Source organism: Scleropages formosus, chromosome 24, assembly GCF_900964775.1.
Source record: "Scleropages formosus chromosome 24, fSclFor1.1, whole genome shotgun sequence".
NCBI lineage: Eukaryota > Metazoa > Chordata > Actinopteri > Osteoglossiformes > Osteoglossidae > Scleropages > Scleropages formosus.
The window spans coordinates 8,105,073-8,129,273 of NC_041829.1; the positions used below are offsets into that span (position 1 = coordinate 8,105,073).

The 24,201-nt window shown below is 44.4% G+C and overlaps 1 protein-coding gene across 4 annotated transcripts; it reads right to left on the reverse strand.

The window, feature by feature from the left end:
- Positions 1 to 938: 938 nt before the first annotated feature.
- Positions 939 to 19,005, reverse strand: znf335 (zinc finger protein 335). Of its 4 annotated transcripts, none has more exons than XM_018756053.2 (28): positions 17,427 to 19,005; positions 15,318 to 15,515; positions 14,188 to 14,461; positions 13,988 to 14,065; positions 12,644 to 13,702; positions 12,395 to 12,547; positions 12,130 to 12,291; positions 11,755 to 12,025; positions 11,464 to 11,638; positions 11,013 to 11,125; positions 10,729 to 10,747; positions 9,739 to 9,855; positions 9,094 to 9,170; positions 8,814 to 8,974; positions 7,935 to 8,164; positions 7,738 to 7,840; positions 7,038 to 7,126; positions 6,504 to 6,724; positions 6,123 to 6,258; positions 5,789 to 5,992; positions 5,246 to 5,388; positions 4,962 to 5,101; positions 4,267 to 4,370; positions 3,975 to 4,061; positions 3,617 to 3,700; positions 3,465 to 3,530; positions 2,961 to 3,066; positions 939 to 1,878 (listed from the first exon to the last, which is right to left on the reverse strand). In XM_018756053.2, the coding sequence occupies exons 2-28, from the start codon at positions 15,507 to 15,509 to the stop codon at positions 1,754 to 1,756; spliced, it is 4,689 nt and encodes a 1,562-aa protein (XP_018611569.1). In that variant the 5' UTR covers positions 15,510 to 15,515; positions 17,427 to 19,005; the 3' UTR covers positions 939 to 1,753. The 4 variants fall into 4 exon arrangements, with proteins under 4 accessions (XP_018611569.1, XP_018611568.1, XP_018611567.1 ...); XM_018756052.2 differs by having other exon boundaries at positions 940 to 1,878; positions 4,267 to 4,367; positions 11,464 to 11,641; XM_018756051.2 differs by having other exon boundaries at positions 940 to 1,878; positions 11,464 to 11,641; positions 15,318 to 15,543.
- Positions 19,006 to 24,201: the final 5,196 nt, after the last annotated feature.

Consider the following 24,201-nt stretch of genomic DNA (forward strand, 5'->3'; position numbering starts at 1 on the left):
AACAGTCCGCATGATCATCATGCAGGAGCTACTGGGTGTGACCATGGTTCCATACTTTGGAATAATAACCAATTCCGGTAAAGCCATTCAAAGGGACCAGGATCACGGTATAGTGCCAACTTGTTTTCTTACCACATTCCAAGACAGTTGCGATCACACCCTGCTGAAGATTTATCACTGGTTTCACAAAGACCAGGATGAAGTGAAACACCTTCAAGGAGTTCCCCGATCATCTGATCACTGCACCTTCATGGGAAGTTCTGCAGCACTGAGGGTGGAGTTGGCTTCCCCATTCCCTCCTTCAGCGATCTCAAGGCTTCCGATGTTCCGCCGCCCACTGGGTGTACAGCAGCATTCCGAGAAGAAGTGGAGATGTTCTCAAGATCCTTGTCTTTAAGCAGCTGAATATGAATTTAATAATTAATACAGTTTTTCCCACCCACTGTAGGCCTTTTATCACTACCAAATTCATATTCAGTTCTGATGTTTGTTTTACAAACAGAGTTCTTACTGCTTAATTATTACAATTAACATATAAAATAAGTGAACTGGAAATCATATTCAAGGCAAAACAATTTTGAAGCATGTTCAGGAAGTGTTTTATTCTAATTGCATTTTAACTGCTGAGTGAATTACCCCCAAGAACATCCAGCTGAGTGCGATTGCTTGGTACCTACAACACAAAATTTTCATTATGTGATGTCAACATATGACCATTTTTTCAGGTGTCAAGAATGTCAGATTAAATAGAATAACAATATGCAGTGCAGTCATTTAGGAAGGATTATCAATTATTTATGATAAACACAGAAATCATTTTGAGTTTGTGGTGTGTCACAAAATTCAGTTCATGTCATTAATGATACAGAATTAATGCAACACTAAGAAGTTTCCCTACATATACACAAACATTTGTATTTTTGCTGATCCTAAATAGTCCAAATAAATAAAACATTTTTCTTTGTTAAATGATACATTTCAACATCTTTTTTTACAACATATGTATGTCTGCAATTTTAACGTGAACCGAAATTGTATCGTAACTTTTTCGTTTTTATTGTGTCTGTTGCAAAATGAAAGTCTTTGGTATTAGCTTTTAGTTCATATGCAGCAATTCACAAAGCAGAGTTTATGAAGTACAGCCACAAAGTAAAATATAACACGGGCTTATGGGCCATGTTTTTCTTCGCCCCCCTGTAGGAAATGGCTCGTGTCATTCTTAGTGAAGTTTAGGAAACGCACAAACCCAGTCAAAAGAGATCCTTTCTAGCCCCCATACACTCACACCCAGAATCACATGGATATATTTGTTCACGTTGTGCCATTTCGGGTCAGCCTGTAATAAGCAGGTGTCCCAAAAAGTTGCAAAACAAAAAAGTCTTCAAAACGAGATAGAGGCAACAGTATGAATAATTATATTACAGAGACACTATAGGATTCATCAGAAATGTTGAGAGAGCCATCCTCCGTCCAACATGGTCTTTCTTATTTACAGTATTTCTTTAATTTTATTTTACATTGAGAACCCCCTACGTAGAAATTTCCAAAGAAGCTGCAGAACCATCCTGGACTTGGAGCCCGATGTGTTCTCAGTCAATCAGAAGTAGAAAAAGGCCATTCCCGCTTTTTTTCCTAAGCAACACCCACGCAAATTGTGATTAAATGCGGTTAAGAAGCACAAGAAGCCAACTGCTTGTTCGTAAGCCGTGCAACTGGAAGAAGTGCAGGAACCGAGAAGCGATGGTGTGCGCCGCTACTCCTCCGTAAAGGTGATGACGTCGTACTGGATGCCCTCCTGCTGCATCTGCTCCAGCTGTTCCGGCGTGGCCTCGGCCGCATACACCGTCTGTGCCTGTGCCACGGCTGCATCCACTACAGCTGGTGGGGGGGCGACTTTATTATTGCACTGTACATGGCGGATGCTTCGTCATAACATTAGATCAAGAAATTACATTTAAAAAAAAAAAAGTCACATTTTCACTCTACTTGGATATTATTACTGCAGAAGTTTGAATCTTTACCTACTATGCTAAAAGTGTCCTGTACATTTACATTTATTCACTTATCTGATGCTTTTCTCCAAAGCAACCAACTCTGTAAAGCTACTTAAAATTATTTACCCATTTATACAACTGGAGGTGGGATTCTGATGCTACCAGCTGCCCAATACTGTACCACTCAATAATAATAATACACACACACACACACACACACACACACACACACACACACACACTTTCAGAACCGCTTGTCCCATACGGGGTCACGGGGAACCGGAGCCTACCCGGCAACACAGGGCATAAGGCCGGAGGGGGAGGGGGACACACCCAGGACGGGACGCCAGTCCGCCGCAAGGCACCCCCCAAGCGGGACTCGAACCCCAGACCCACCGGAGAGCAGGACTGCAGCCCAACCCACTGCGCCACCGCGCCCCCCCAATAATAATAATAATAATAATAATAATAATAATGAGCAGTGCAAGGTGACTACAAGTCTGTACAATAAGCTTGTTACTAATATTTAGGGGACTAATTGTTACTAATAGAGGACATCTGGTAGCGTAGTGGTTAGAACTACTGCCTCTGGCTCCACAGGTTGCAGATTTGATCCCCACCTCTGGCTGTAGTACCCTTGAGCAAGGTACTTACCCTACATTGCCCCAGTAAAATCACCCAGCTGTATAAATGGGTAAATAACTGTAATAGCTTGTAATAACTGTAACCTTAACATTGTAAGTTGCTTTAGAGAAAAGCATCAGATAAAATGTATTTATCCACTAATAGTATTTATTCATGTACACAGCTATATCAATGTGACCTGTAACACTTCAGGGTAAGTACATCGCCCAAGTGTACTACAGCAGGAGTAGGGATTGAAACCCAGGACCTTCAGATTGCAAGGTGGCAGTTGTAAACCACCTGCCGCCCAACTTAAATTTAAATTAAGAAGAAACAGGGTACCGGTCACTGTTGAGTGGGCAGCGACCTCAGCATTCTCTTGGCCCACGACCTGCTGCTCAGAGCTGATGGGCACGTATTGGATGTGTCCGTCGTGGCTCAGGGCGATCTAGGTGAACAAAGAGACAAGAGTGGGCCGAAAGAGAGAGAGAGAGAGAGAGAAGGTGGTTTTGGGTAAGAACATCCATGACCACAGGCTACAGTTCAGGAACTATACACTTATCAGGCCTAATCTTAGTTATTTAGTTGTTTATACGTTTATCTGACTGTTTTCCTCAAAGCGACTTACAATGTTATCCTACTTAGAATTTCTTAACCCGAATAATATTTACTGTATCAATTCAGGGTTAAGTATCATGATCAAGGGTACGAGGTGGGATCCAAACCTGAGTCTGTGGAGTGCAAGGCAGCAGCTCTAACAACTAAACCACTTGCTGCATTGATCTTAGGGTTATTTAAAGAAGTCATGGTGCCTTAGATGTCTGACATTGGCCACTGAGACTGTACCTGCTGCTCCTGCAGGAATGCTCCATCCTGCTCATACTGAATGTGTGCGATCTGTCCGTCCTGCATCTGTAGACCGAAATTCATCATGCGGTCAATGTCTGGCACCAGGTTACAAGGCCAGGTTCACACACAGATGTCTCCATGTGTCTTACCTGGATGTGGTTTCCTTCTGAAACCACTACATACTCCTGGGGGATCAGGTGTTGCACCCCGTCTTGGGAAATTATATACTGGACCTGTGGGGAAGTGATGGTGCACAGGAGTGGTCAAAAAAGAAAAACGCAAAAAGATTATATGAATGATACCTGAATTAAAAAGGCAGAAGAACACAGCCAATGGAGCTTCTCCCGAGTATTTGTTACTTTGTAGTGTTCACTACATGGCAACAGAGATCCTCAGTGAGGGAACAAAAATGCATCCAGAAACAATGAGCTGGTGCCATTTGGTCACTGCTTCATTGCCCTGAGAAGCTCACTGGAGTCAGTGCTGTTTTTGGACGTCATACTCCACCTCAGCCAGTTGGTTCTCTGCCGTGACCAGGTGCTGTACGGTCTGTCCATCCACTGTGGTAATTTGCTGGATATACGTGGCTTCCTCCTAGAAAACAGATTAGAATCGTCTCCAGTGCCAGTTCATATCCAGGACCATAAAACTAAGTTGGCTTCAATTTGACCTTGATGCATCTAGAGCTGCAGGCAGTTTCTTCACATACTTTTGTCCATGACAGCTGAGCTGAGACCAAGACCATGAAACCAAGTACTATTAAAAGCCCTTGCAGACCTAGTTGGGCTGGCCGTTGTACCTGGTTCGGGATGCTCTGCTCCTGGGCCACGATGATGTGCTCCTGTGCCAAGGCCTGCTGGAGCCCTTCCGAGGTGAGCACCGTCTGTCCAGCCTGTAAAGCTGCTGAGGACACAGGGGTCAAGGAACAAGGTAAGCTGCTTCGATGATCATGCTCATCATGCAAGGTTGGGCAGATGTGGCAGGAAGCCGCTAGTCCAGTTGCTTAAGTCAAGCCCATAAAGGCCAAATAAAATGGTGAGATAAGCTTGTAATTACACCACTGATTAGAAGAATGCAACTGGAAATTAACCACACTGGTGTAAAGAGTGAATTTATTGAGGCATGAAATAGAAAAAGCTCATGCTAAATGGAAACAACTGCTGACCTGCAGTAGTTTTGGCATTTATGTGTATCAGCAATGTGCAATACTTCATAATGGATCCCGAATTAGAGTTAGGTGGTACATGGGCTGCTAGAAGAACATTGGTAGCCAGCATCCTGCCCCAGGTGTGATATGGCGTTGCTGGGCTGAACAATGAAACAGGTATCTTAGAAGGAGGTGTGGGAGGTGTGTGCCTGGATTTACCCCACCTGAGTTTACCAGGGTGTAAACGTTTCCTTCTAAAGGGAACCGGATTGACTGGGAAACTGGTAGATGATCAAAGTGGGAAGGAAAAGCACTGTAAAACACAGTAGAGAAGGGAGGGTGCTCACATTGAAGGCTGGCCAGTGCCTCCTCATCCGTGTTGACGATGATGGCCTGCTGCGAGGAGCCCAACCGTGTCTTTCGTGCAGGCGGCTCCAGGCTATGCAGCCTCTCCATGTGGAATTTCAGGTGGCCATTACGGTTGAACCTGCATGGGGAGGAGGTACAGGGGCGGTCATGTTACACCTCAAAACACCACATTTTTAAACAGAGCAGTCAAGAAAGCACACATCTCAGGGTCAACAAGCTCTTTAACATACAGTTTCGTAAACAATAACGATCGTCCTTGCACCTCTGTCCGCAGACCTCACAGGCGAAGGGCTTTTCGTTGGTGTGTGTCATCATGTGCCGCCGCAGGTCCTTCTTGTTCTTCGAGGCGAAGCTGCAGTGTGCGCACTTGTGGGGTCGCAGGTACGCGTGCATGGCCATGTGTGTCTGCGGTTACAAAGGGAAGGCAACAGAAAGGTTATCCAAGCGTAGTCAACTTCACACATTGTGTTCTCAACATTTCTTATTGTTGTGGACAAACTTTGGCTGTGCCGTTTAACACACGTCGGCACCTTTACAATTCTTTTTATGTTCTGCATCCTGAGAAAGGATGAACTGAAAATACGGGTTCTAAGTAACTGAAATGTTCAACTTTGTGGTTTTTAACCTCTCAGCGGTGAGCATTAGTCCCTGGTTGTTAAGGACTCTGTATCCCTCTTTTCCCCCCACAGTTTTATATTGGGGTTAATTTGGGTTGGATTGAAAGACAGACACAGATCTCAAGAAACAGAATCTAACCAATCAGGAGTGGCAAAGTGAGCTGTGGCAGTTGGGGTTGAGGACGCACCTTGACCTCTGGCCAGGAGGGCGCTGTGAAATTGCAGTCGGGGCACTTGAAGGTAGTGGGGTCCACGTGCGCTCTCTTGTGGCTCTCCATGTCGGAGCGGCCGTGGAACGACTCCATGCAGATGCGGCAAGAGAAGCGCTTTGAGTTCACCTGTTGCCGGGGGGAGGGGGATGCAGGAGGGGAGCTGGGCTCCTCCGTGCTCAGCTGGGACATGCCAAAGAAAGTGGGGAGGATAAAAACATTAAAGATCAGAACTCCCAGAGGTACTCATTCTGCTTGGCAATTGCTCCAGTAAAACCACAGCGTGACGTGACCATGTGACATCAGAGCTCACCTCCACCTGCTGCACAACGTCTCCTTCGATTCCCGAGGTCAAGTGGTACTTGCCCTTGTGCTCCTTCATGTTACTGGAGAGAGATTCGCTGCTCACCACCACGGACTGAGATGCCCCAGGGCTGCCTTCCGTATCGCTGTCATGGCAACATGCAGGGGGTGTTTTCAGATGATGTAAGAAGCACTTTGACAACACCTCCTTACTATTAATCAGCTAAAACATCAACAGAAGTAAACTTCCCACACATATAATCATCATTCATTTAGCTCCTGATGAAAAGCTTTGGTTAAACATGATGTAAATATGAATAGTCACAATAATGTGTTCAGCTGGGAGTCAAGCCAGGCACATGCTGGTGCCACCCTATGTGGCAAGGGGTACCTGTAGACAGCAGCAGAGCTGTGGATCTCCTCCCCGACCTGCTCTGAGACCGCAAAGTCCCCAGCGCCCTGATAGGCGCTCACAGGGACATCATCTACGGGGGCAGTCGCCATGACGTCCCCGTGCTCGGCTACATGGAAGGTCACGACCTTCTGGGGCTGCCCTGCCGAGTCGGCCTCCCCCGGCGTGGAACCATCCGCATCCGCTTTCAGCACGGCCACCTGGGGAGGGGTTGCAAATCTAACCCATCACGACTTACTCCTGGGGATGACGCGTGTCCAGCTCGTGTCTGGTGTTCCTCGGTGTCACGGTACATGTTTATGGGAATAATCACTAAAAAAGTGGTACTGAACAACAGTTGAGACAGCATATTTGTACTCATTTTAAATATGACTGAAAGATGAAAATATTGCTGCTGTCTGGTAGTGTGCTGCCAGTATACCAGGTCACAGGTTAACCCCGTGGTCATTTTGAGGAAATCTAGTGGATTGTGCTTTGCAAGTAATAGGAAGACCAGGTAAACTACTACAGTACCTGCAGTGAACTGCCCACGAGCTCGCGGGGGGTGCTCATGTTCAAGAGCAGGTCCAGCGCATTCTGGGCTGACAACTCGGAGTCATCTCCTGCAAGTGAGCACGGGAAGAGCACAAGGATACTTATGACACACGAAATCCTGGAGCCATCTGTGATACAGAGGATACAACATGTGCGCAAACACACCCGCACACACTTTCACTAGTCTGGCAATGAGTTGGTTATTACGTTGGAATGAAGAGCTTTTCATACTTAAACATGTAAACATACCCATAGCTCAGAAAAAATATTAACCAGTAACTACCATACTATTTTGTCATGAATAACTATTGGTTCACTTTTCTATTTCTTGTGCCAATGGCTTTCAGTTTCTAGTATTTTTGATCCATGAAATTACACTGATATTAATTCTTTTTGCTGTCTTTTCTCCAAAGTGACTTACAACGTTTTAGGTACTGGTTACAGTGATTTTTTCCCATTAATAAAGCTTGGCAGTTTGTGCTGTATCAGTTCACAATGAATACCTCAACAGTACTAGAGCAGGAGCGAGTTTGAACCTGTGTTCCAGTTCAAGATGGTGCCCCTAACCGCTATGCCACCCGCTGCCCTCAACTGCTGCAGGAAAAGCTCAGTAGATCATGTCTTTCACAGCTAGAATAGCTTCATTCAAACCCCACACCCTGCACTGTGGGAGACCAACCGTGTTCATAGATGATGGTGGTGTTGCCCAGGGAATCCTGAGAAACAGCGGCGTTCTCCATTGTCTGAAGTGCTTGCAACTCAATGGGGTGCACCTGGCATACCTATAAACAAAGAAAAGGCAGGAGTTTGAATGAGGCTCCGCCCTTCAGGTGACAACCCTGCCCACTCAGCCTCACCCACATCCCACAGCCTTACGATGGGGGCGCGGGTGCTCTCCTGCACAACCTGCATATGGTCGTGCAGCTGCTTGAGCTCCTCGATCTGCTGCAGTGTGAAAAAGGGTCGGCGGCGACGAGGGGGCTCCTCCGGGTGCGTGACGCGCCAGTCCTCAAATTCATCAGGGTGGCGCGACATCACATGCAATCGTAGGTTCTTCTTGTGCTTCGTCATGAAGTGGCAGAAGTCACAGGAGAATGGCTTCTCCCCTGGGAGATGAGGAAAGCAATATTTCAGAGCCACCACCTACCTACAGGACCTGATTGTTCCCAACACTCAAGCAAGAGTGCTGCACTCCTCCACTCCAGCTGCTTGGTGGTCCCACTCACAAGAGGTCCAAAATCAAAAGTCTGTAGTTTCTTGCTTTCAGCTCTGATGTGGTGGAATGAGTTTCCTCTCCCCCTCAGAGCTGCTGAATCCTTCTCAATATTCAAAAAGGGACTGAAAGCACCCACTTCTCTGCTGATAATCCTGCATCAGACCATCTGTCACAATCACCTCTGCACTTCCTATCAAACTCAATTCTAGAGGAAGATACTTGTGTAATGTGTGCTAGCAATAGTGGTGTCAGACAAACGAACTGTGCGTCAACACTCATGTCAGTATCTATAAATCTGTCGTGAAGTGCAATTTTCTTTGCGATGCTGTACGACATTTTGGGAAAAACTGCTAAAAAATAAATGTAATTGACAAGTTGTTATAGGTAGGAAGTGTGCAGCTAAGTCCATAAACCCTCAAAAATGAGAGAAGCAAGAAAACCTTTCTACAAAATAAAGGTACAAAAGGTCAAAAGTACAGTGAGTATAGTGGCCTTAAAAGGCAGCGGTAAAATCATGCAGCAGCATTGCAAGGGCTTACCTGTATGTTTGATTGCAATGTGGGACACTAGGAAGTCCTCCTTGGTGGTGGAGTACTTGCAGTAGTCGCACTTGAACGGCTTATCGCTCGTGTGTGACAGCTGGTGGTTGAGGAGCAGTTTCTTGTTGTCACAGGTGTACTCGCAGAATTCACACTTGAATCTGGCATGGAGGGGGGAAATAAAAAATTGTTATATATTATATATATATATCTCAAAGGTACACTTCCAACAAAACCATACTCTAACAAAACCAAAAGAAAAAACAAGCCTTGCTCATACCTGCTGTTCCCGTAGCTCTGGATATGTGTAAGGAGATGCATCTTAAAAGTGTACCGTTTCTTGAAGGATTTCCCACACTGAAAAAGACAACAGGGAGAGACTAGTTCACACCATCTGCTGCAACAGTCTGGCGGACATCTACCTTATGTCTCCAGCTGTGCTGTCGTAAGTGCTGCTGTTGCTCCGATACGAACCCCTCAGCGTATGGAATTAAAAACTGTTTTTTGTAATTTGATAGTTCTACTTCATAAAGAAAAGACAGGTGCAGATGCATTTTGTTGTAGATTAAATTAATAAAAATTAGCTTGGTGATCCAGGTGAGCTATTTACCATCTGGACACACTGCTTGTCACATTACAAACATCCAAGAACAAAATTTCGAAATCAACATTTTTCTGTTTGTTTATTTTTTAAATGAATTTTCCTCATGTCTTCAAAAATGTGTTGTACAATGAATGTCACCTGCATTTCTCCACCCAACCATTAGGTGGCGATAAAGAGCAGCCAAACAGAGAAGGGATGTAGGACCAGATTAATTAAACCCCCATTCCTGGTTCCTGAGTGTTGGTGATCAAGGACAAGATGATGACCGTTCCATATGTTTATGAAATAAATTACCCCGATCAATCATTTAACGTGTCTCACCTTGTCACACATGTGCGGTTTCTCCGTGCTGTGTGTTTTCATGTGCTGTGTCAGGCGCTTCTGCATGGGATACACCCTGTTACACACGGGGCACAGATACTGCACCACCCTGGGGACCTGCAGGAGACCAATACCAGTCTTCTATAACATGAAAAGCAAACACTGTAAAAAGTTTGTCAAGCTAAAGTTAGAAAACAGTTCATAATGAAAGTTATGCTTCAGAAAACATCATAAACATTGTTACTGATTTAAACCACTGAAGATGGGCTTGGTCGTGCATTTAGAAAGGTCACCACAAAAGGAAATATTGATGCATTTTTGTTTCCTTCGTCTAGATTTTTTGCTACAGTCAGATTCCATCATTATTGGTTCTGGTCTCAATATGGCAGACTGAGCTCCTCCATCTCTCAGAGCTGCTGAGTCCTTTCCAGCATTCAAGAAAGGTCTTAAAACTCTTTCAAGGCTGTTTCCCTCCCAAACTCCTGAAACCTATTAGGTTAGTCCCTCACCACCGACAAGCTTTTATCTACTCATTTTCCAATTCATACATCACTTTTCACCTGTATCTACTGGAACTTGTGTGCTATGACACAGGCAGCATTGAATAAGCAGATAGTACTCCGTCTTCTGCCTTGTCTGGGGTGCACTTTTGTTTACTCTGAGCTCTGTTTCTTTGGATAAAACCATTTTCCAAATGCAGAAATGTAAATATAAATCACATTGGTTTTATATAGCTTTTGTACAACATGACACCATTTTTTGCAGCATATATAAGTGGCACCTACTTGTTCATCTCAGATGCTAATGAATTTGTCCTAACTTAGCAATAACATGTTTGAGGATTTTATTATGCTATTATACTTTGAGGATATTATTATGCTATGTATGTACTAATGTCTAGTGACCATACCCATCATGCAATGGGCAACCAGCTGTGATTCCCATCTGCCGAAAGCAAAAGTTCTTTCAAAAAAAAAAAAAAAAAATCACCTGGTCTGTCTTCTTTTTCCTGAAAGTGAGAAAGGAACTACATCAGCATCAAAACACAATAACACTTCACTACATACAAATATAGCGGGCTATGACACACTGAAAATATTAATTATATGTAAAAATGCTTGCTGCTTCCGACAAAGGGCAAGAGAAGTGTTAAAACAGAACATTACCCTACCTTTATAAAAATGCAAAAATGTGAGGAAAAAATAACAATGAATGGAAGCATTAATCCCAGAGGAAAATATGCATAGGCGTGACTGTTAATATGTGGCTCCTACTTGTCTTTGGTGTGCACAGCCGAGTGTCGCACCACATCCTTCTTGTAGACGCTGCTGTAGTCACACTCCTCGCACTTGTAGGGCTTCGTTCCCTCGTGATTGAACATGTGCTCCTGGGCAGTCAAACAATGGTCAATGGAACAAGTCAGGTCATGTGACTGCAGAAGCAAAACAAACACACACTTTTGCCTCACACAACTAAAAATAAATACACTGGCTCTGATTATGATCAGTTGTGCTCTGAATCGTTGATCAAACATTGTCCAGTGTTTTATGTTATTATTATGTACCCTTCTGTCCTTAATTTTTTTTCAAGTTCAGGAGTCAGTGCATTTGGACAGTATTAACTGACAATACATATCCATGGCAAACAAACATCTTTTGAGAGGACACTTTTGCAGTGAATGCCCATATGTGCAGATTACTGTAAAACTGAAATCATTGCCCTCACCTTCAGTGATGACCAGCGCTTACACCGGTAACTACACTGCAAGCACTTGAACCGCTCGGGGTCATCGCCGTCGTGAGAGTCAACGTGGAAGCGAAGGTCTTCCTGGGATAGAAATCGGGATCCACAGATCCGACAGTTGTGGGGCCTTAGCAACGGCTTCAAGGATTTGTAATACCTACTGTTGTCAAGGCAGACAGAAAAATTGGGGAAAATAAAAAAAAAAAAAAAGTGTTACTTTTTACCGAGCCATGGATCAAAACCTCTTTTTTCCCCCCGCTGATGGGCTCTTACTTGCGGTTTATGTATTTCTTGTACTTCTTTCGAAGAAACTGCTTTGTAGGGCGTCCTCGTTTCCGAGGGTAGCAATCAACCTCCTCCGGCCCCGTATTTGATGATGGATCCTTGTTCTCAGAATCCGACTGACTCACGCCAGGTTCGGCTCCATTTTCATTTCCCGAGGACATGGGCCCGTTGTCCATCCCAGAAGAGCTCGCCTCCTCGGCTACTTGAGAGTCCACATTCTTACTCTCCTCAGCTGCTGCTCTAGTATTGCTTGCTGCTTCTGAAATAAGAAAGAGAAATCAAATACAAATATAACACAAAGCAAAACAGAAAACGCAGCAGTAACAGTAAACAGTTTACTATATTTTTCTTTTACGGACGCACTCTGGTTACGGCGGCTGCCTGTGTAGTAAGGGAACTTGCTGGGGCGAATCACTCTGCGCCGCGGGCGCTCTTGCGAGAGGGATGATGACGAAGGAGTGCTTCGGAGAAGGGCTGGCTGGCGTCCCCTGCAGTCTTCATCAGCTGGGTTATAGTCACTATCATCTGGAGAACAAAATCACAAAAAAAAAAAAAAAAGTCAGTGCCATGTTTGCTACTCATGTTGCCCCGTTTATTTTATTACCATGATGCCACTGCCTCCGCCCACCTTCTGCATCGTCGATGGCGCCAGCATCCACAATATCGTCATCTTCCTCCTCTGCCACTACCGGTTCCTCCACCTTCACCTCGGGCTTCTGTGGGGCGACTGAGTCACAGCGGCGTGGCCGGCCTCGTCCCCTTTTTTTCGGCGGTGGACCACCTGCGTGCGTGCGTGTGATAGATAGCCGCCGATCATTTCATCAAAAGGACCAAGAAGGAAACCCAGAAAAGAGAGGAAGGGGTGTAGGAATCGTACCTGTGTTCTTGAAGTGCTTTTCCCTCATGTGGTTTATTAGGGTGTCCTTCGAGACACTCTTGTACGGACACATCTTGCACTTGAACTGCTGTACAACCACCACTTCCATCATCTCCTCGAGCTCCGCCAGGTCTGGGGGCTGGTCCCTGAGGCTTGTTGGTGGGCCCGGCCCCACAGCCCCGCTGCCCTGGGCTTCTGAACAGCCACTGCCCTCTGGAGGTTCTCCACCCTCCAGTGAGACAGTCCGGTTGGGCCGCACCGGGTACTGGCTGGGCTGGTCCTCGCTACCCTCTGCATAGCGGTAGCCATCTGGCTGATCAGGTCGTTGGTCGTCCACAGCAACGCTGACCTCCATGTAGCTGGAATGCTGTGGTTGGTCTGGGCAATCCAGGGAGCTCTCCTCCATGTAGATAGACCCCTGGGCCACGCTGCACTCGATGTAGCAGGAGTTGTGGGGCTGGTCTTGCGAGTTCTGTGTCTGGTCTGGGTCATCCACACAGCACTCCATATACTGGGAGTTCTCAGTCTGGTCTGGCCCGCCGGTCACGCACTCTGCGTAGTCTGGTGGCTGGCTTGAGCTGTCCGTGCTACAGTCAATGTACCGCGAATGCTGCTGGGATGGCCCTGGACCGTCCAGATAGTGGGACTGGTGCAGCCTCCCTGAGGGGCCGGCACCACCCACAGGGTAGCGAGAGCAGTGTGACGGACCGGGCTCTTCTTCGTGACCCTGGTAACTCCGTGAATGTCGCTCCGAGTTGTCGGGCCTGTCGGCTCTACACTCGATATAGTGGGATGGCCGTGTCTGGTCTGGTCCCTCCCCACTGCAGTCCAGGCCCTGGAAGCGATGTGTGCCATCCGTTCCGATGCTGTCTTCTTGCTCCACATAACCTGAATGTCCCGGTTGGTCAGGCAGGTCAGGATCCAAAGCCTCATGATCGGGGAGCACCACTCTTCGAACCTCCACCACATCGGATTGGTCCAGGCAAGTCGAGGTCGGACCCTCCGCCAAAGCTTCAATGGTGATGCGACTGGAAGACATCTCAGACACCATAGCAGCACCTTGGAAGGAGAAACACAGGTGTGAAACTAAGAATGTGTCTTTTAAGAACCTGCAGGGAGGGTAGCATAACCCTAACCTAAAGGATATCCCAAACCCTATTCTTGCTGTAGAACCTTGGTGACACCACTAACCCCAAATCACTCCAATAAAAATACCCTGCGTAAGTGGGTAAATCGAACAATCAGAAGTTGTGCCGCTGATGTGATAAAGGCGTAAGTAACAAACTGGGAGTAATAAAATTACAAAAAACTGCAATGTATAAATCAGAGTGTTTGAAAACCAACCATCATCAGGACCCTGAAGAATAAGATACTGCGTGGTCTCAGCATCTCCATCCTCAGCACTGGTGACCGCAATGCAACCTGTAGCACAGAGACAGGCCTAGAGTGAATCCCACTAACTTCAGAGAAACACGTTTAAAATGTTGTAACAATACCGTACCATCTGTTATTTCCCACAAAAGAGAAATCACATTTAATTTTACCATTCATGATGTCAGGACCGATAGTGGACTCGATGATCTTGTCAATAGCAGAGCCGAGGTCCGACGAAGTGGAGGCGGTGGAGTCCGACACGATCATTCCTCCGTCTGACACCACGCTGGAGTGGACGAGCACCTGGGCTGATTCGGACACCAAGATTGACTGGGTCACCGTGGAGACGCTGGACACGCTGGTGGACTGTGCCACGGAGGATGAGTCGGGGAGATGGACCACTGCTCGTACGTCGGTGCTAGAGCTGGTCTCAGGTATAAGCTCCTAAACACAAGCAGCCGAGGTCATACAGGAAGCGTTCAGTGGGGCAAGACACAGTAAGTGATATAAGGGATGTGAGGCACATGAAGATCCCAGCAAGGTGATATATGCTTTGCTTGATTAAATCCAAACGTACTATTCTACCCTTTAATATGGTCGATATGTAAGTACAATGGTACAACAGTAGGGATTATCCTCGTACTGGAACCAGGAACCGAAGCGGGTGCGGTGGTGCAGTGGGTTGGACCACAGTCCTGCTCTCCGGTGGGTCTGGGGTTCAAGTCCTGCTTGGGGTGCCTTGCGACGGACTGGCATCCTGTCCTGGGTGTGTCCCCTCCCCCTCTGGCCTTACGCCCTGTGTTACCGGGTAGGCTCCGGTTCCCCGCGACCCCGTATGGGACAAGTGGTTCTGAAAATGTGTGTGTGTGTGGAACCAGGAACCTTCACACGACAAATGCATCCAATTAACCACATGCTGCTCTTTTATATATTTGGCCCAAGAAATGTAGACATTTGTGGGTTCAGATTCCAGAAGCAATTCTCCTGTCCCAAGTTTGAGGAAAGGAACTTACAATTACATGTATTAATTTATCTCACAGTTTTCGCGAAAGTCTGGCACCCAGTCCTGGGTGTGTCCCCTCCCCCTTTGGCCCTGCCGACCCGTGTTTCCGGGTAAGGCTCCGGCTCACCGCGACCCCGTGCGGGACAAGTGGTTGGATTTTCTCGAAAGTGAATTACAGTGTACTGTTTGAACACGAAGCTGCTTAAATTGATTTACCAAGGGGTAGTTCTACTGTATCTGTACAGATGTGTTATGGGGGAGAGAAACTATCAGCTAAGTGATATCCGCAAGACCCACCACGAGCCTCTCCGAACTCTGGCCCACGTGGGAGTCCGATTCTGGTGCCATGGTGGGCATTGCGGCCGTGTCGCTACTGTCAGCGGACATAGCCTCCGATGACTCCATGCCCATGCCGCTCTCTGAGGGCTCCTCCAGGCCAGACGGACCCGCATCACTGCTGCTTTCCACCTCGTTCTCCTCAGAGTCCATTTTGCCCTTGGGTTGCAATTTCAGAGAGAGAAGGCTGTAATGCACGTAGCGAGTTTGACAACTCCATTCAGGTTGTATCTATATAGTACTTGATGTTGGTCATACACAAAATCTTGGTGTACAAACATCCACTCTTTACTTAAATAATGTTTTTTTTTTTTTTAATACCTACTTTATTCTGAACAGAACATCTGATGTCCTCCATTAAATTCCCTTAATCGGTCTACAACTCACAATCAAGAGGCAAGTTCAGATGGATTTTTATTTAAGATTCACATATTTTTGGCCTGCTAATATCAATGCGGCTTTCAAACTTCTCAGTTATTTAAACCTGAATGCCCTGAATCCAAAGGTAAGGTGTAAACCCGTGTTCATTCTAAAAAGATTTAAACCCACATTTTCCATTACATTTAAATGTTACAGGTACTTATTGATCAAATGCTTTTCTCTGAAGTGACACGAAACACAGTAAACAAGAGTGCATCAACAAAAAACAAAAGAAAGATTCAGACGCAGACATGGGATTAGCAAAGCTCATCTTATGTGTCTGACAAAATCATGTTGCTGGTTCACATCCCTCAAGTAGGTGCCTACAGAAGTGAAATTCAAATAGCAATATCATAGATAATAATAGCAGATGGTGCCAAATTCTAAGAAAGAGATCCAGCTCTACAAATTGACGGTATATAGTGTTTTTTTGGGACATCAGATAATTTGGTGTGACTTTATACATTTGTTTTCACTTTTTTCAACCAGCAGGTCCCACATTGTGTGGAAACACTGTTTGAAGTATTATTAAAAGTTTATGCGAAAATAAATCTTGATTCCAGCGGGTTATGACCCTACAATAGCGCAACACCAAGGCCTCAGTGTATCAGTGTATCCCCCAGTCCACACTCAAAAATATGGTAAAGCTACTATTGAATTACACCATTTCAGCACCTTGAGCTGGTATAACTTGATGTATTATAGTAAAATGACTGAACAAGACTGTGAAAAATTTTACTTTATTTTATATATTTAAAAAAATTGAAAATTTCTGTGTCATTAAATATACTACAAGATAACATTTAATTTAATGATCAGTGTTGGGTGAACAAATGACATTTCAGAAATGGCCCAAGTGACATCTGACTTGATCATCTGGTTAAACACGTTTATGACAAGACACTTTACGTGCATTTTATGATACGTTATTCCACTTCGACACCAGCAAAACCAATTTTTACGTGCAAAAAAACAGAATTTCAACAGTAGAAGAAGAAGCGCACAGAAACCCACCCACAACACTAAAAAAATAACTGGGTTTATAGACTAATCAGTTGACATGATGTGTGAAAATATGAAGGTTTGCAATTTAACAAGGTAGGGTAAGGACTGCGTAAGGACATAACAGGTCGGTTTCAGTCACACTCCCGACCACGTCTACGCGGTGTGTAAATAGGTGACTCAAAGCAGTATGTTGACATCTCCTTCACATACACGTTTGGGCAGGTTGTCAAAATCGAGTCGGGTGCTTAGACTAGAGCTCAAGTCCGCCATAGGGGCGGTGGTAGTGGTGTGCCTCAGTGTAGTAACTCGGTTCTACTGGAGCGCTAACGCTCGCCACGGCGCGGCCCGGCCCCGTCATAAGTAACAACCGCGAACCGCGCGCGCTTCCCGCCGTGATCGCTGAGCCGCGCGGCCCGCGCGCTCGGTGCTGCCCGCCCCATTGCCTGCTCCGCGCCGCCATTTTCCTGCCTTGTCCTTTTTCGATTCAGGCAGTCTTCAAACTCCTATCGAAGGCGGAGGGACCCCCGGAGGGCCTCTCCGACTCGGCCAGACCGCCTTATCCCGCTTCCTCACTGAAGAAGAAAACATTTTAACAACCTGTTCCCACCCGTCGCGCCTCTTGAAATAGTTTTTTTAAAATCTCACCTCGAATTTCGCGCTGGCTTGTTTCCGCTTCCACCGTCCGTTCAAAAACCGCGATGGACGGAAAAAGATAACCGCTCCGGCATTCTAACTGGACGCCATCAACGTTCCCCCGGCTGCTTCAGGACGCCAACCGGAACTCATTTATCGGCTGCACTTTTAGACTTCTAAGTTCGCGTTCCTAAAATATATGTAACTCTTTCCACCTACATTCATTATGGTAATAACTCGTGTAATTTTTACAAATGTTGGCTAAATTATTTTTGAAGTATGGCTGATGTAACGAAATCATGTTATTGTTTTGGGCAGAAGAAACGGTAGGTGTGTTTGGTTCGAAAGGCGGAAGAACACGGCTCTGAGCGGACTGATACTGGAACTGGGGCTGTCTTAGTAGTTGCGCAGCCCAAAATGTCTCACGGGTTATCATTTCATGTTGTGTCTTAAACTGTGTTTCAGTCACTTGTTGGGTATTTTCTTTTGCGAGCAGTGAGCAGATTCTTTACCTACACGATTTGCCTACATTTTTTACAGAGCTGGGTAACAGAATGCGTCGTAGAAGCTTAGTAGTCAGTGTGATCGGACTCGCGCAAAGGAAACTGTCAGACAGACTGAACAGTTACACACAGTTTTAAATTGGGGTTCATACAGAGTTATACAAACTCACGACTCAAACGCCACATTTAGCTTACTGACAGTGCGTGTGTTTAAACAGTGGGTAATCTAATTTCAGCATGATACAGTAATGTTCTCGTCGAGAAAAAATATGGTTATTTGGACTGGAAGATATCGACAATTGGGTGTTTCGTAGTTGCTTCAAAATGTAATAATAATAGTAGTATCATACAGTAATATACATAATACAGCTAGTTAACACCTGAACTGGTTACCGTTCGCAGAGGCAACTTGTACAGTTTAACAGACAGTTGTACAGTGATAAAATGTCTTAATACACAAACTGGAGGGGGAACATTTTACTGTTTAACTGTTTACTGGAGTTGAACATTAAATCGCGTCAGCAAATATTTTTTTTTTCCCAGTTAAAATGCAGTAAACGGAAGCAGTGGGTAGAAATAAGTGTAAATTATCTAAAAAGGGGACAAGTTTGTGCTGTGGCATTACTTTAATTCATATGTTTTAAAATGTGAGTGATGCCGTTAAGAATAAATATATGAAATGAAGGAAAGGAACTGGTGCACAGAGAATGAAGAAGCAGTGAATCTTATATCTTTATGGATGGGGCTGGTCAACAAGGAATGATGGGAAATATGTGAGAAAACAAAGGAGGGGATTAGGTTTTTGGATGCCCCCCCGAAAGATCCTTTATTCCCCATGTTTAATACCACTGCTAAGTACTATCTGTCCACCCACTTTCATAATCCAGCGTCCACTAAAAAGGGCCACTTATCATGTTAGTTGTTACACAGAAGAATTGTATCAGCCATGTGTGTGTGATGTCCAGTTTAAGGTAAATGCATATGAGATACGATTGTTCTGTTTAACAATGTAAGGACAAGGTATTATAATGTTTAGCAGGGGAAGTCATGTAGCGCTTTGTAAAAAGTTCCAAAAAGGTGATGAAACATTCCAGAACTCTTGCAAATTTTGCAGTTGAAATGTTAATGTTTGTATGTGAGTTTTTCAAATTTGATACAGAAGAAAACCAAGATAAGAAAGAAAAGGCTTTATTGTTTTGCTTGCGCTCCTCTCCAGAAATGTCTCTGGCTGTTGGTTTTGATTTTGCCCAGAGGGAATTATACAGTTGTATAGTTTTATACAATTCAGTGTTTTTATTGGAGTAACCCTGCTTAAGTTCATTTTTCAAGCTTGCTACAGTAGGTCTCTTTGTTACAAGTTTCTGGTTTTTAAAACATCCTTCTCCTCAGCCTTTCCAGTTTTCATCTTTTTCATGTAGGACTTCAGCTCATTCCCTCATCAGTTTTTTTTCTCATCTCACGACTAACTTTTCAGAGAAGCTGTCAGAAAGCCGGAGGGTTTTGTGCATTTATCACTTAAATATGTTCTCATTAATAGACAATAAATTTGAGTTTGTTTCTTCAAGTTTAACAAGAGCTACTTCAATACTGCTCTCTCGAGTCAGAGAATGTATGCGAGTTCCAGTCCTGACTAGGAAGTTGGGGCTTGGAAATTATAAAATGGGAGCAGCTGGTAGCATAGCGGTTGAAGCGGCTGCATTTGGACCCAAAAGTCACAGGTTTGAGTCTCATCTCCAGCTCTAGTACTCTTGAGCAATTGTTCAGCTGTATAAATGGTAAATAACTCAACACTGTAAATTGCTTTAGAGAAAAGTGTATGCTAAACAAATAAATGTAAATAAAACTTTAAACATTCCATCATTTAATGCTTTAATAAATTTGATGTTTGGATAGCTTGCCTGTGTTTCATCTTATTCTTAAAAGCATCAAACTCATTTTAAGTTGGTTGATTATTATCGAAACTGCGATTCTCTGAATGAAATGACTATGGTTTATGATGTAGATTTAGTGACTCCAAAGAACCCTCCAGCTATTATTTTTAGGCGTAGTAAGAGATATTTAATCTCTTGCTTTGTAGCAGTGAAACAAAATCTGTGATGCATAATGCCCCTGATAATTCTTCATTTTGTTAACACTCTCTGCATCTCTTCACTTTTACACTGTTACCATCTCTGGTTTTTCATTTTTTTTGCCATCTTGTAAAAATTCAGTATTACACACAATACTTGTGGGTTTAGTTCTGAAATGGTTTTCCTTTTTATAAATCAATTATTAAAAAGACAATTTCCAAATACTGCTATACATCATTGTAATTTTTGCATCTGCCAAACAGCATATTGCATATTTGTGCAGTGAACTGCTGCTTAATTTTGTATTTTATACACTCACACAATATGAATCCATATCAACACTTACTATGTCACCTAGGACTCAGTAATTTTTGTCCACTTGAGGGCACATTTTAAATCTATCTTCCAAACTATGTGCTACAATCGTAATGCACCGTATAGGGAGCATTTTATGCTTTTAAATGATGTCATATATTTGAGCATGGGGCTTAGGCAGCTTCTGAGAAATGCATGCTAGGTCTCAGGAGGTTATAATTATGACAGCATTTGTCATAATTGTACCTGTAGACCTTTTGTATAATTTTTCTGAAGACAGATGCTTCTTTGTTTTTCAACTTTTTTTTTTTTTTTTTTTTTAGTTTTTATGTATTCTCTTTTAAATTCTATAACAAGAATTTTCACTGAAAAGGTGTATAAAGAATACATTTGTTACAGTATGTTGAAGGCATGATAAAGTTTGCTCAATTCTACATGCAGGATTAGAAATTCTTTTTTATAGAATGTATAATAACAGGAAGTAATGCTCAGTTGATGCACCAGAATTTTTTCTTAATTAATAGTGCAATGCAGGAATCTGTCATCTTAAAATAGGGAGTTTTAAACCATTTTCAGCTTAGTTACTAATGATGAATGGAGATGCCATGTTGGCTAAAAACAAATGCATCTAATTGTACATGCATTTTGAGAAATGTATAGTTGATTAAATGTAATGGAAAACATTTCTTCTTTGCAATGCATTTTATATATCTTTTTCTGTTACCAGAATTTTTTCTTTAGGTCTCTGTACATTTTGTTAAGACAAATGCTCTCTGATAAAATTCATCACACACTCAGCAGTGCATAATTAGATGGGTATAGCTATGCAGCACATAGTTTCAACAATTTAAATTTTCTCTAGATTTTCTACATGGAATCAATACAGTTCTGAAATGTTGCAAGACATCGCAATTTAGAATTAAGGCCCAAAATGTATATATTTATTTGTACAATCTCATATTAGTGCAAAACTTAAAGCCAGTTGAAAATAGAGTAGCTTTTTGGGGGTTCTGCTAAATGCTGCTGCATTTTTGTAGTTTATTTCTCTACATATACAGACATTATGAATATGTCAGGAAATCATAAATACTTCTTCTGCTGTAAATGTGTAAATGCAAAACAAAGTTTTTGGTGGGGGTACTGATTTATTTCATCATGCGCCCAAAAACGGTACGATGGTGGATATGTCTTGCAGTCCAGGTGTTTTATTGAATGAAAAATGGAGATGAGAATCCCTAGAAAGTGCTCCATCCTCCACTGTCTACCTCCTAACATCCATCCTTCATCCTCCCCTCCTCCATCTACTCTCCACTCCCAACTATTTACTCTTCATCCTCTATCCATCTATCCTCCACCCCACCATCTATCCATTGTTTATCATTTGTCCTCTGTCACCCCCACGATGCATTCTCCATCCTTCACTCCCACCATCTACCCACCTTCCACCCTTCACCCCACCTTTTATTGATCCTCCCTCCCCACCCCCGATGCTCCATGCTCCTACTCCATCCCAGGCTCTAGGACCCAGATGCTGCGACTGGGACGCGGACACCGGTTGATGTGAAATCCTGCTCTTCAGTATCTCCCACCAACAGCCAAAGGAGCCGCACTGCACTTTTAGGAAACAAAAGAGAATAAAAGAAAACAAATCTGCTCTTGTACAGAGAAGGCGGGCACCAGCCGGCGCTTATTGACTGATCGATCGATTGCTCCGTCGACTGACTGACTGATTGATTGATTGATTGGCTGGCTGTTCGGGAGGCAGTCGCGCGCGGGCGCACCAGCCGCGGTCCCGATCGAGAAGGCGAATTGTTGCACAGACCGCCGGCGGGCTGCTGTCGGGAGCGAGCATGAGCCAGCGGTTCAGGGTCACCTCCTTCTCCAAGGAGGAAGGCAGATGCGGCGCGTCGGGCGCCCAGGGCGAGGTGAACCAGCTGTTCGAGAGCGACGAGTCGCCGCCGCGGTCCCCGGGCGAGGCGAGCGCCCCGCAGCCGCAGGAGGGGCTCACAGGTACGGTGCTGCCGGGATGGTGCCGATGCTGGCGCTCACAGCTGGAGCGATGCGCGGCGGACCCGGGGCTGATGCTGATGCTGATACTGATGCTGCTGGTACTGGTACTGGTAACTGATGCTGGAGCCGATGCTGCACCTGTGAGCATGACATGAATGGAGAGGGAGCCTCAGTTCCGGAGGTTCAGCAGATCCCCGTGGGGAGTCAGTGTGTGGCGGAGCAGGAGGCACCCAGGTTCATTCATTCGCTCCATCCACGCACGGCCCCCGACCGAGCGCGACACGTTCGGAAAGTACTTAACACGCTGTCACGTCCAAGCAAAACCGGCGCGTTAACACAATGTGAGGTTTAACAATAGTAGTACGCGCTACGTCCACACGGCTTTTATGTATTGATCTTTTGAGTCGTGTAGTAAGACGAATGAACCAGCCGGAAGGGTTAAAATAAAATTTAAAAGAATCTATAACTGTATAAATATATTCCAATATATTTCTGCTGTGCTTATGAAAATGATCTAGAAGATGACTACAAAGGAAAGATACATTTCTGTATGTCGCACACAAACAGACTCCATTCATTCGTTTCCATTCATTTTTTTTAGTTCAGTTTAAGTGAACGAAGACAGAAAAGAGGCGGGATCGATGTGCTGCAGTGGCTTTGATTCTTTCATACATATTTGCGTTTATCACCTGCTGCTTTTGGATGGAAGAGACCATTGCATTTAATTTCTTTTGTTGGCAGAGCCCTTCTTTCACCCACCCAGCATCACCAGTGAAGGTGTGGTATGCACAGGTGCTGTAGAACCCTGATGATGATGACAATGGTGATGATGAAGCTATGAATTATGACTTGTTGGAGTGCCTCTGCATAGACCGCCTGATGACTTGCAGACGTGGTCCGCTTTTTTCGCTCTGCAGGTCTCCCATCCAAGCTATGATCAGGATTGCTTCACGCTTAGCCTTAGGAACACAGCAGGAGATGTTTTATTTTTCTTTTTTCTTGTCCATTGCACTGTTCTTACACATTTTCCCTCCAAAATGAACAGCAGAACCAACAATAAGACAGTGTATGTATGCTCCCTCTCTGAGGTAAAGGATGGATAGGTGGTGGACTGATGATTTATGGACAACACGAGATGTGACACTGTATTTCAGGTACAAAGCGGCATTAAAATCCATTATTGCATAATTAGAGGACACGCAAAAGACTACTGCCACCGTTCAGCACAAATTCAGTTGCACTTTGGTGTGATGGAGTAACATGGCAGCCATTTTATTTTGTGCTAAAGGCTCTGTAAGAGCATTATCAATCACACTGTATTAAAAGCCTTCTCCATTATTGTGTCCTTATGCAAAACTCCCACTAATCCCAATTCGAATCATATTAATTGCGTGAAATCCAGAGAATGGAAGACGTATGTCTCTGCACTGCTCTCGCTCTTTTTCTTCATACTTTCCACCATTACGGTGGCAATGGTGATAGCTTCCTTAAAGTGTTACTATCAGTGGAAAAACTGAAAATACGGCAATACAGATGGGCTACAAGAGGGGTGGGTGTGAAATGTATTCCATTGACAGTGAATTTTTATGAAGTTGTTTTAGTTGTAGGCTCAATCCATTGTTATGGGAAGTTCTTTGTGATGCAGTTACAATAGCTTCCTGTTAGATTTAGCTTTACTCGCAGCTGGCTATGATTATGTCACAGATACAGTCTAATTTTTGGAATAGAAGTGATATAGCAACATGCAATGCAATATGGTTCATGGTTCAAGGGCAATGAAAGCAAATAAGGCGCCTAATCTCCTTATTCACCGTGCTAAACGTTGATAATCACTCGGTTCTAGAACCTACTGCTAGACATCATGACTTTTGGAAGGATCTCATCACTATG

What these genes read in the sequence shown, in the direction of transcription:
- znf335 (XM_018756051.2), bottom strand. Translation starts at nt 15,509, where the DNA reads ATGGACTCTGAGGAGAACGAGGTGGAAAGCAGCAGTGATGCGGGTCCG. An exon ending in AGGCAGCCGCCGTAACCAGA is followed by an intron (nt 12,026 to 12,129) that starts GTGCGTCCGTAA and finishes TTCTTATTTCAG; the next exon opens with AAGCAGCAAGCAATACTAGA. An exon ending in CAGAGCTACGGGAACAGCAG is followed by an intron (nt 8,975 to 9,093) that starts GTATGAGCAAGG and finishes CCTCCATGCCAG; the next exon opens with ATTCAAGTGTGAATTCTGCG.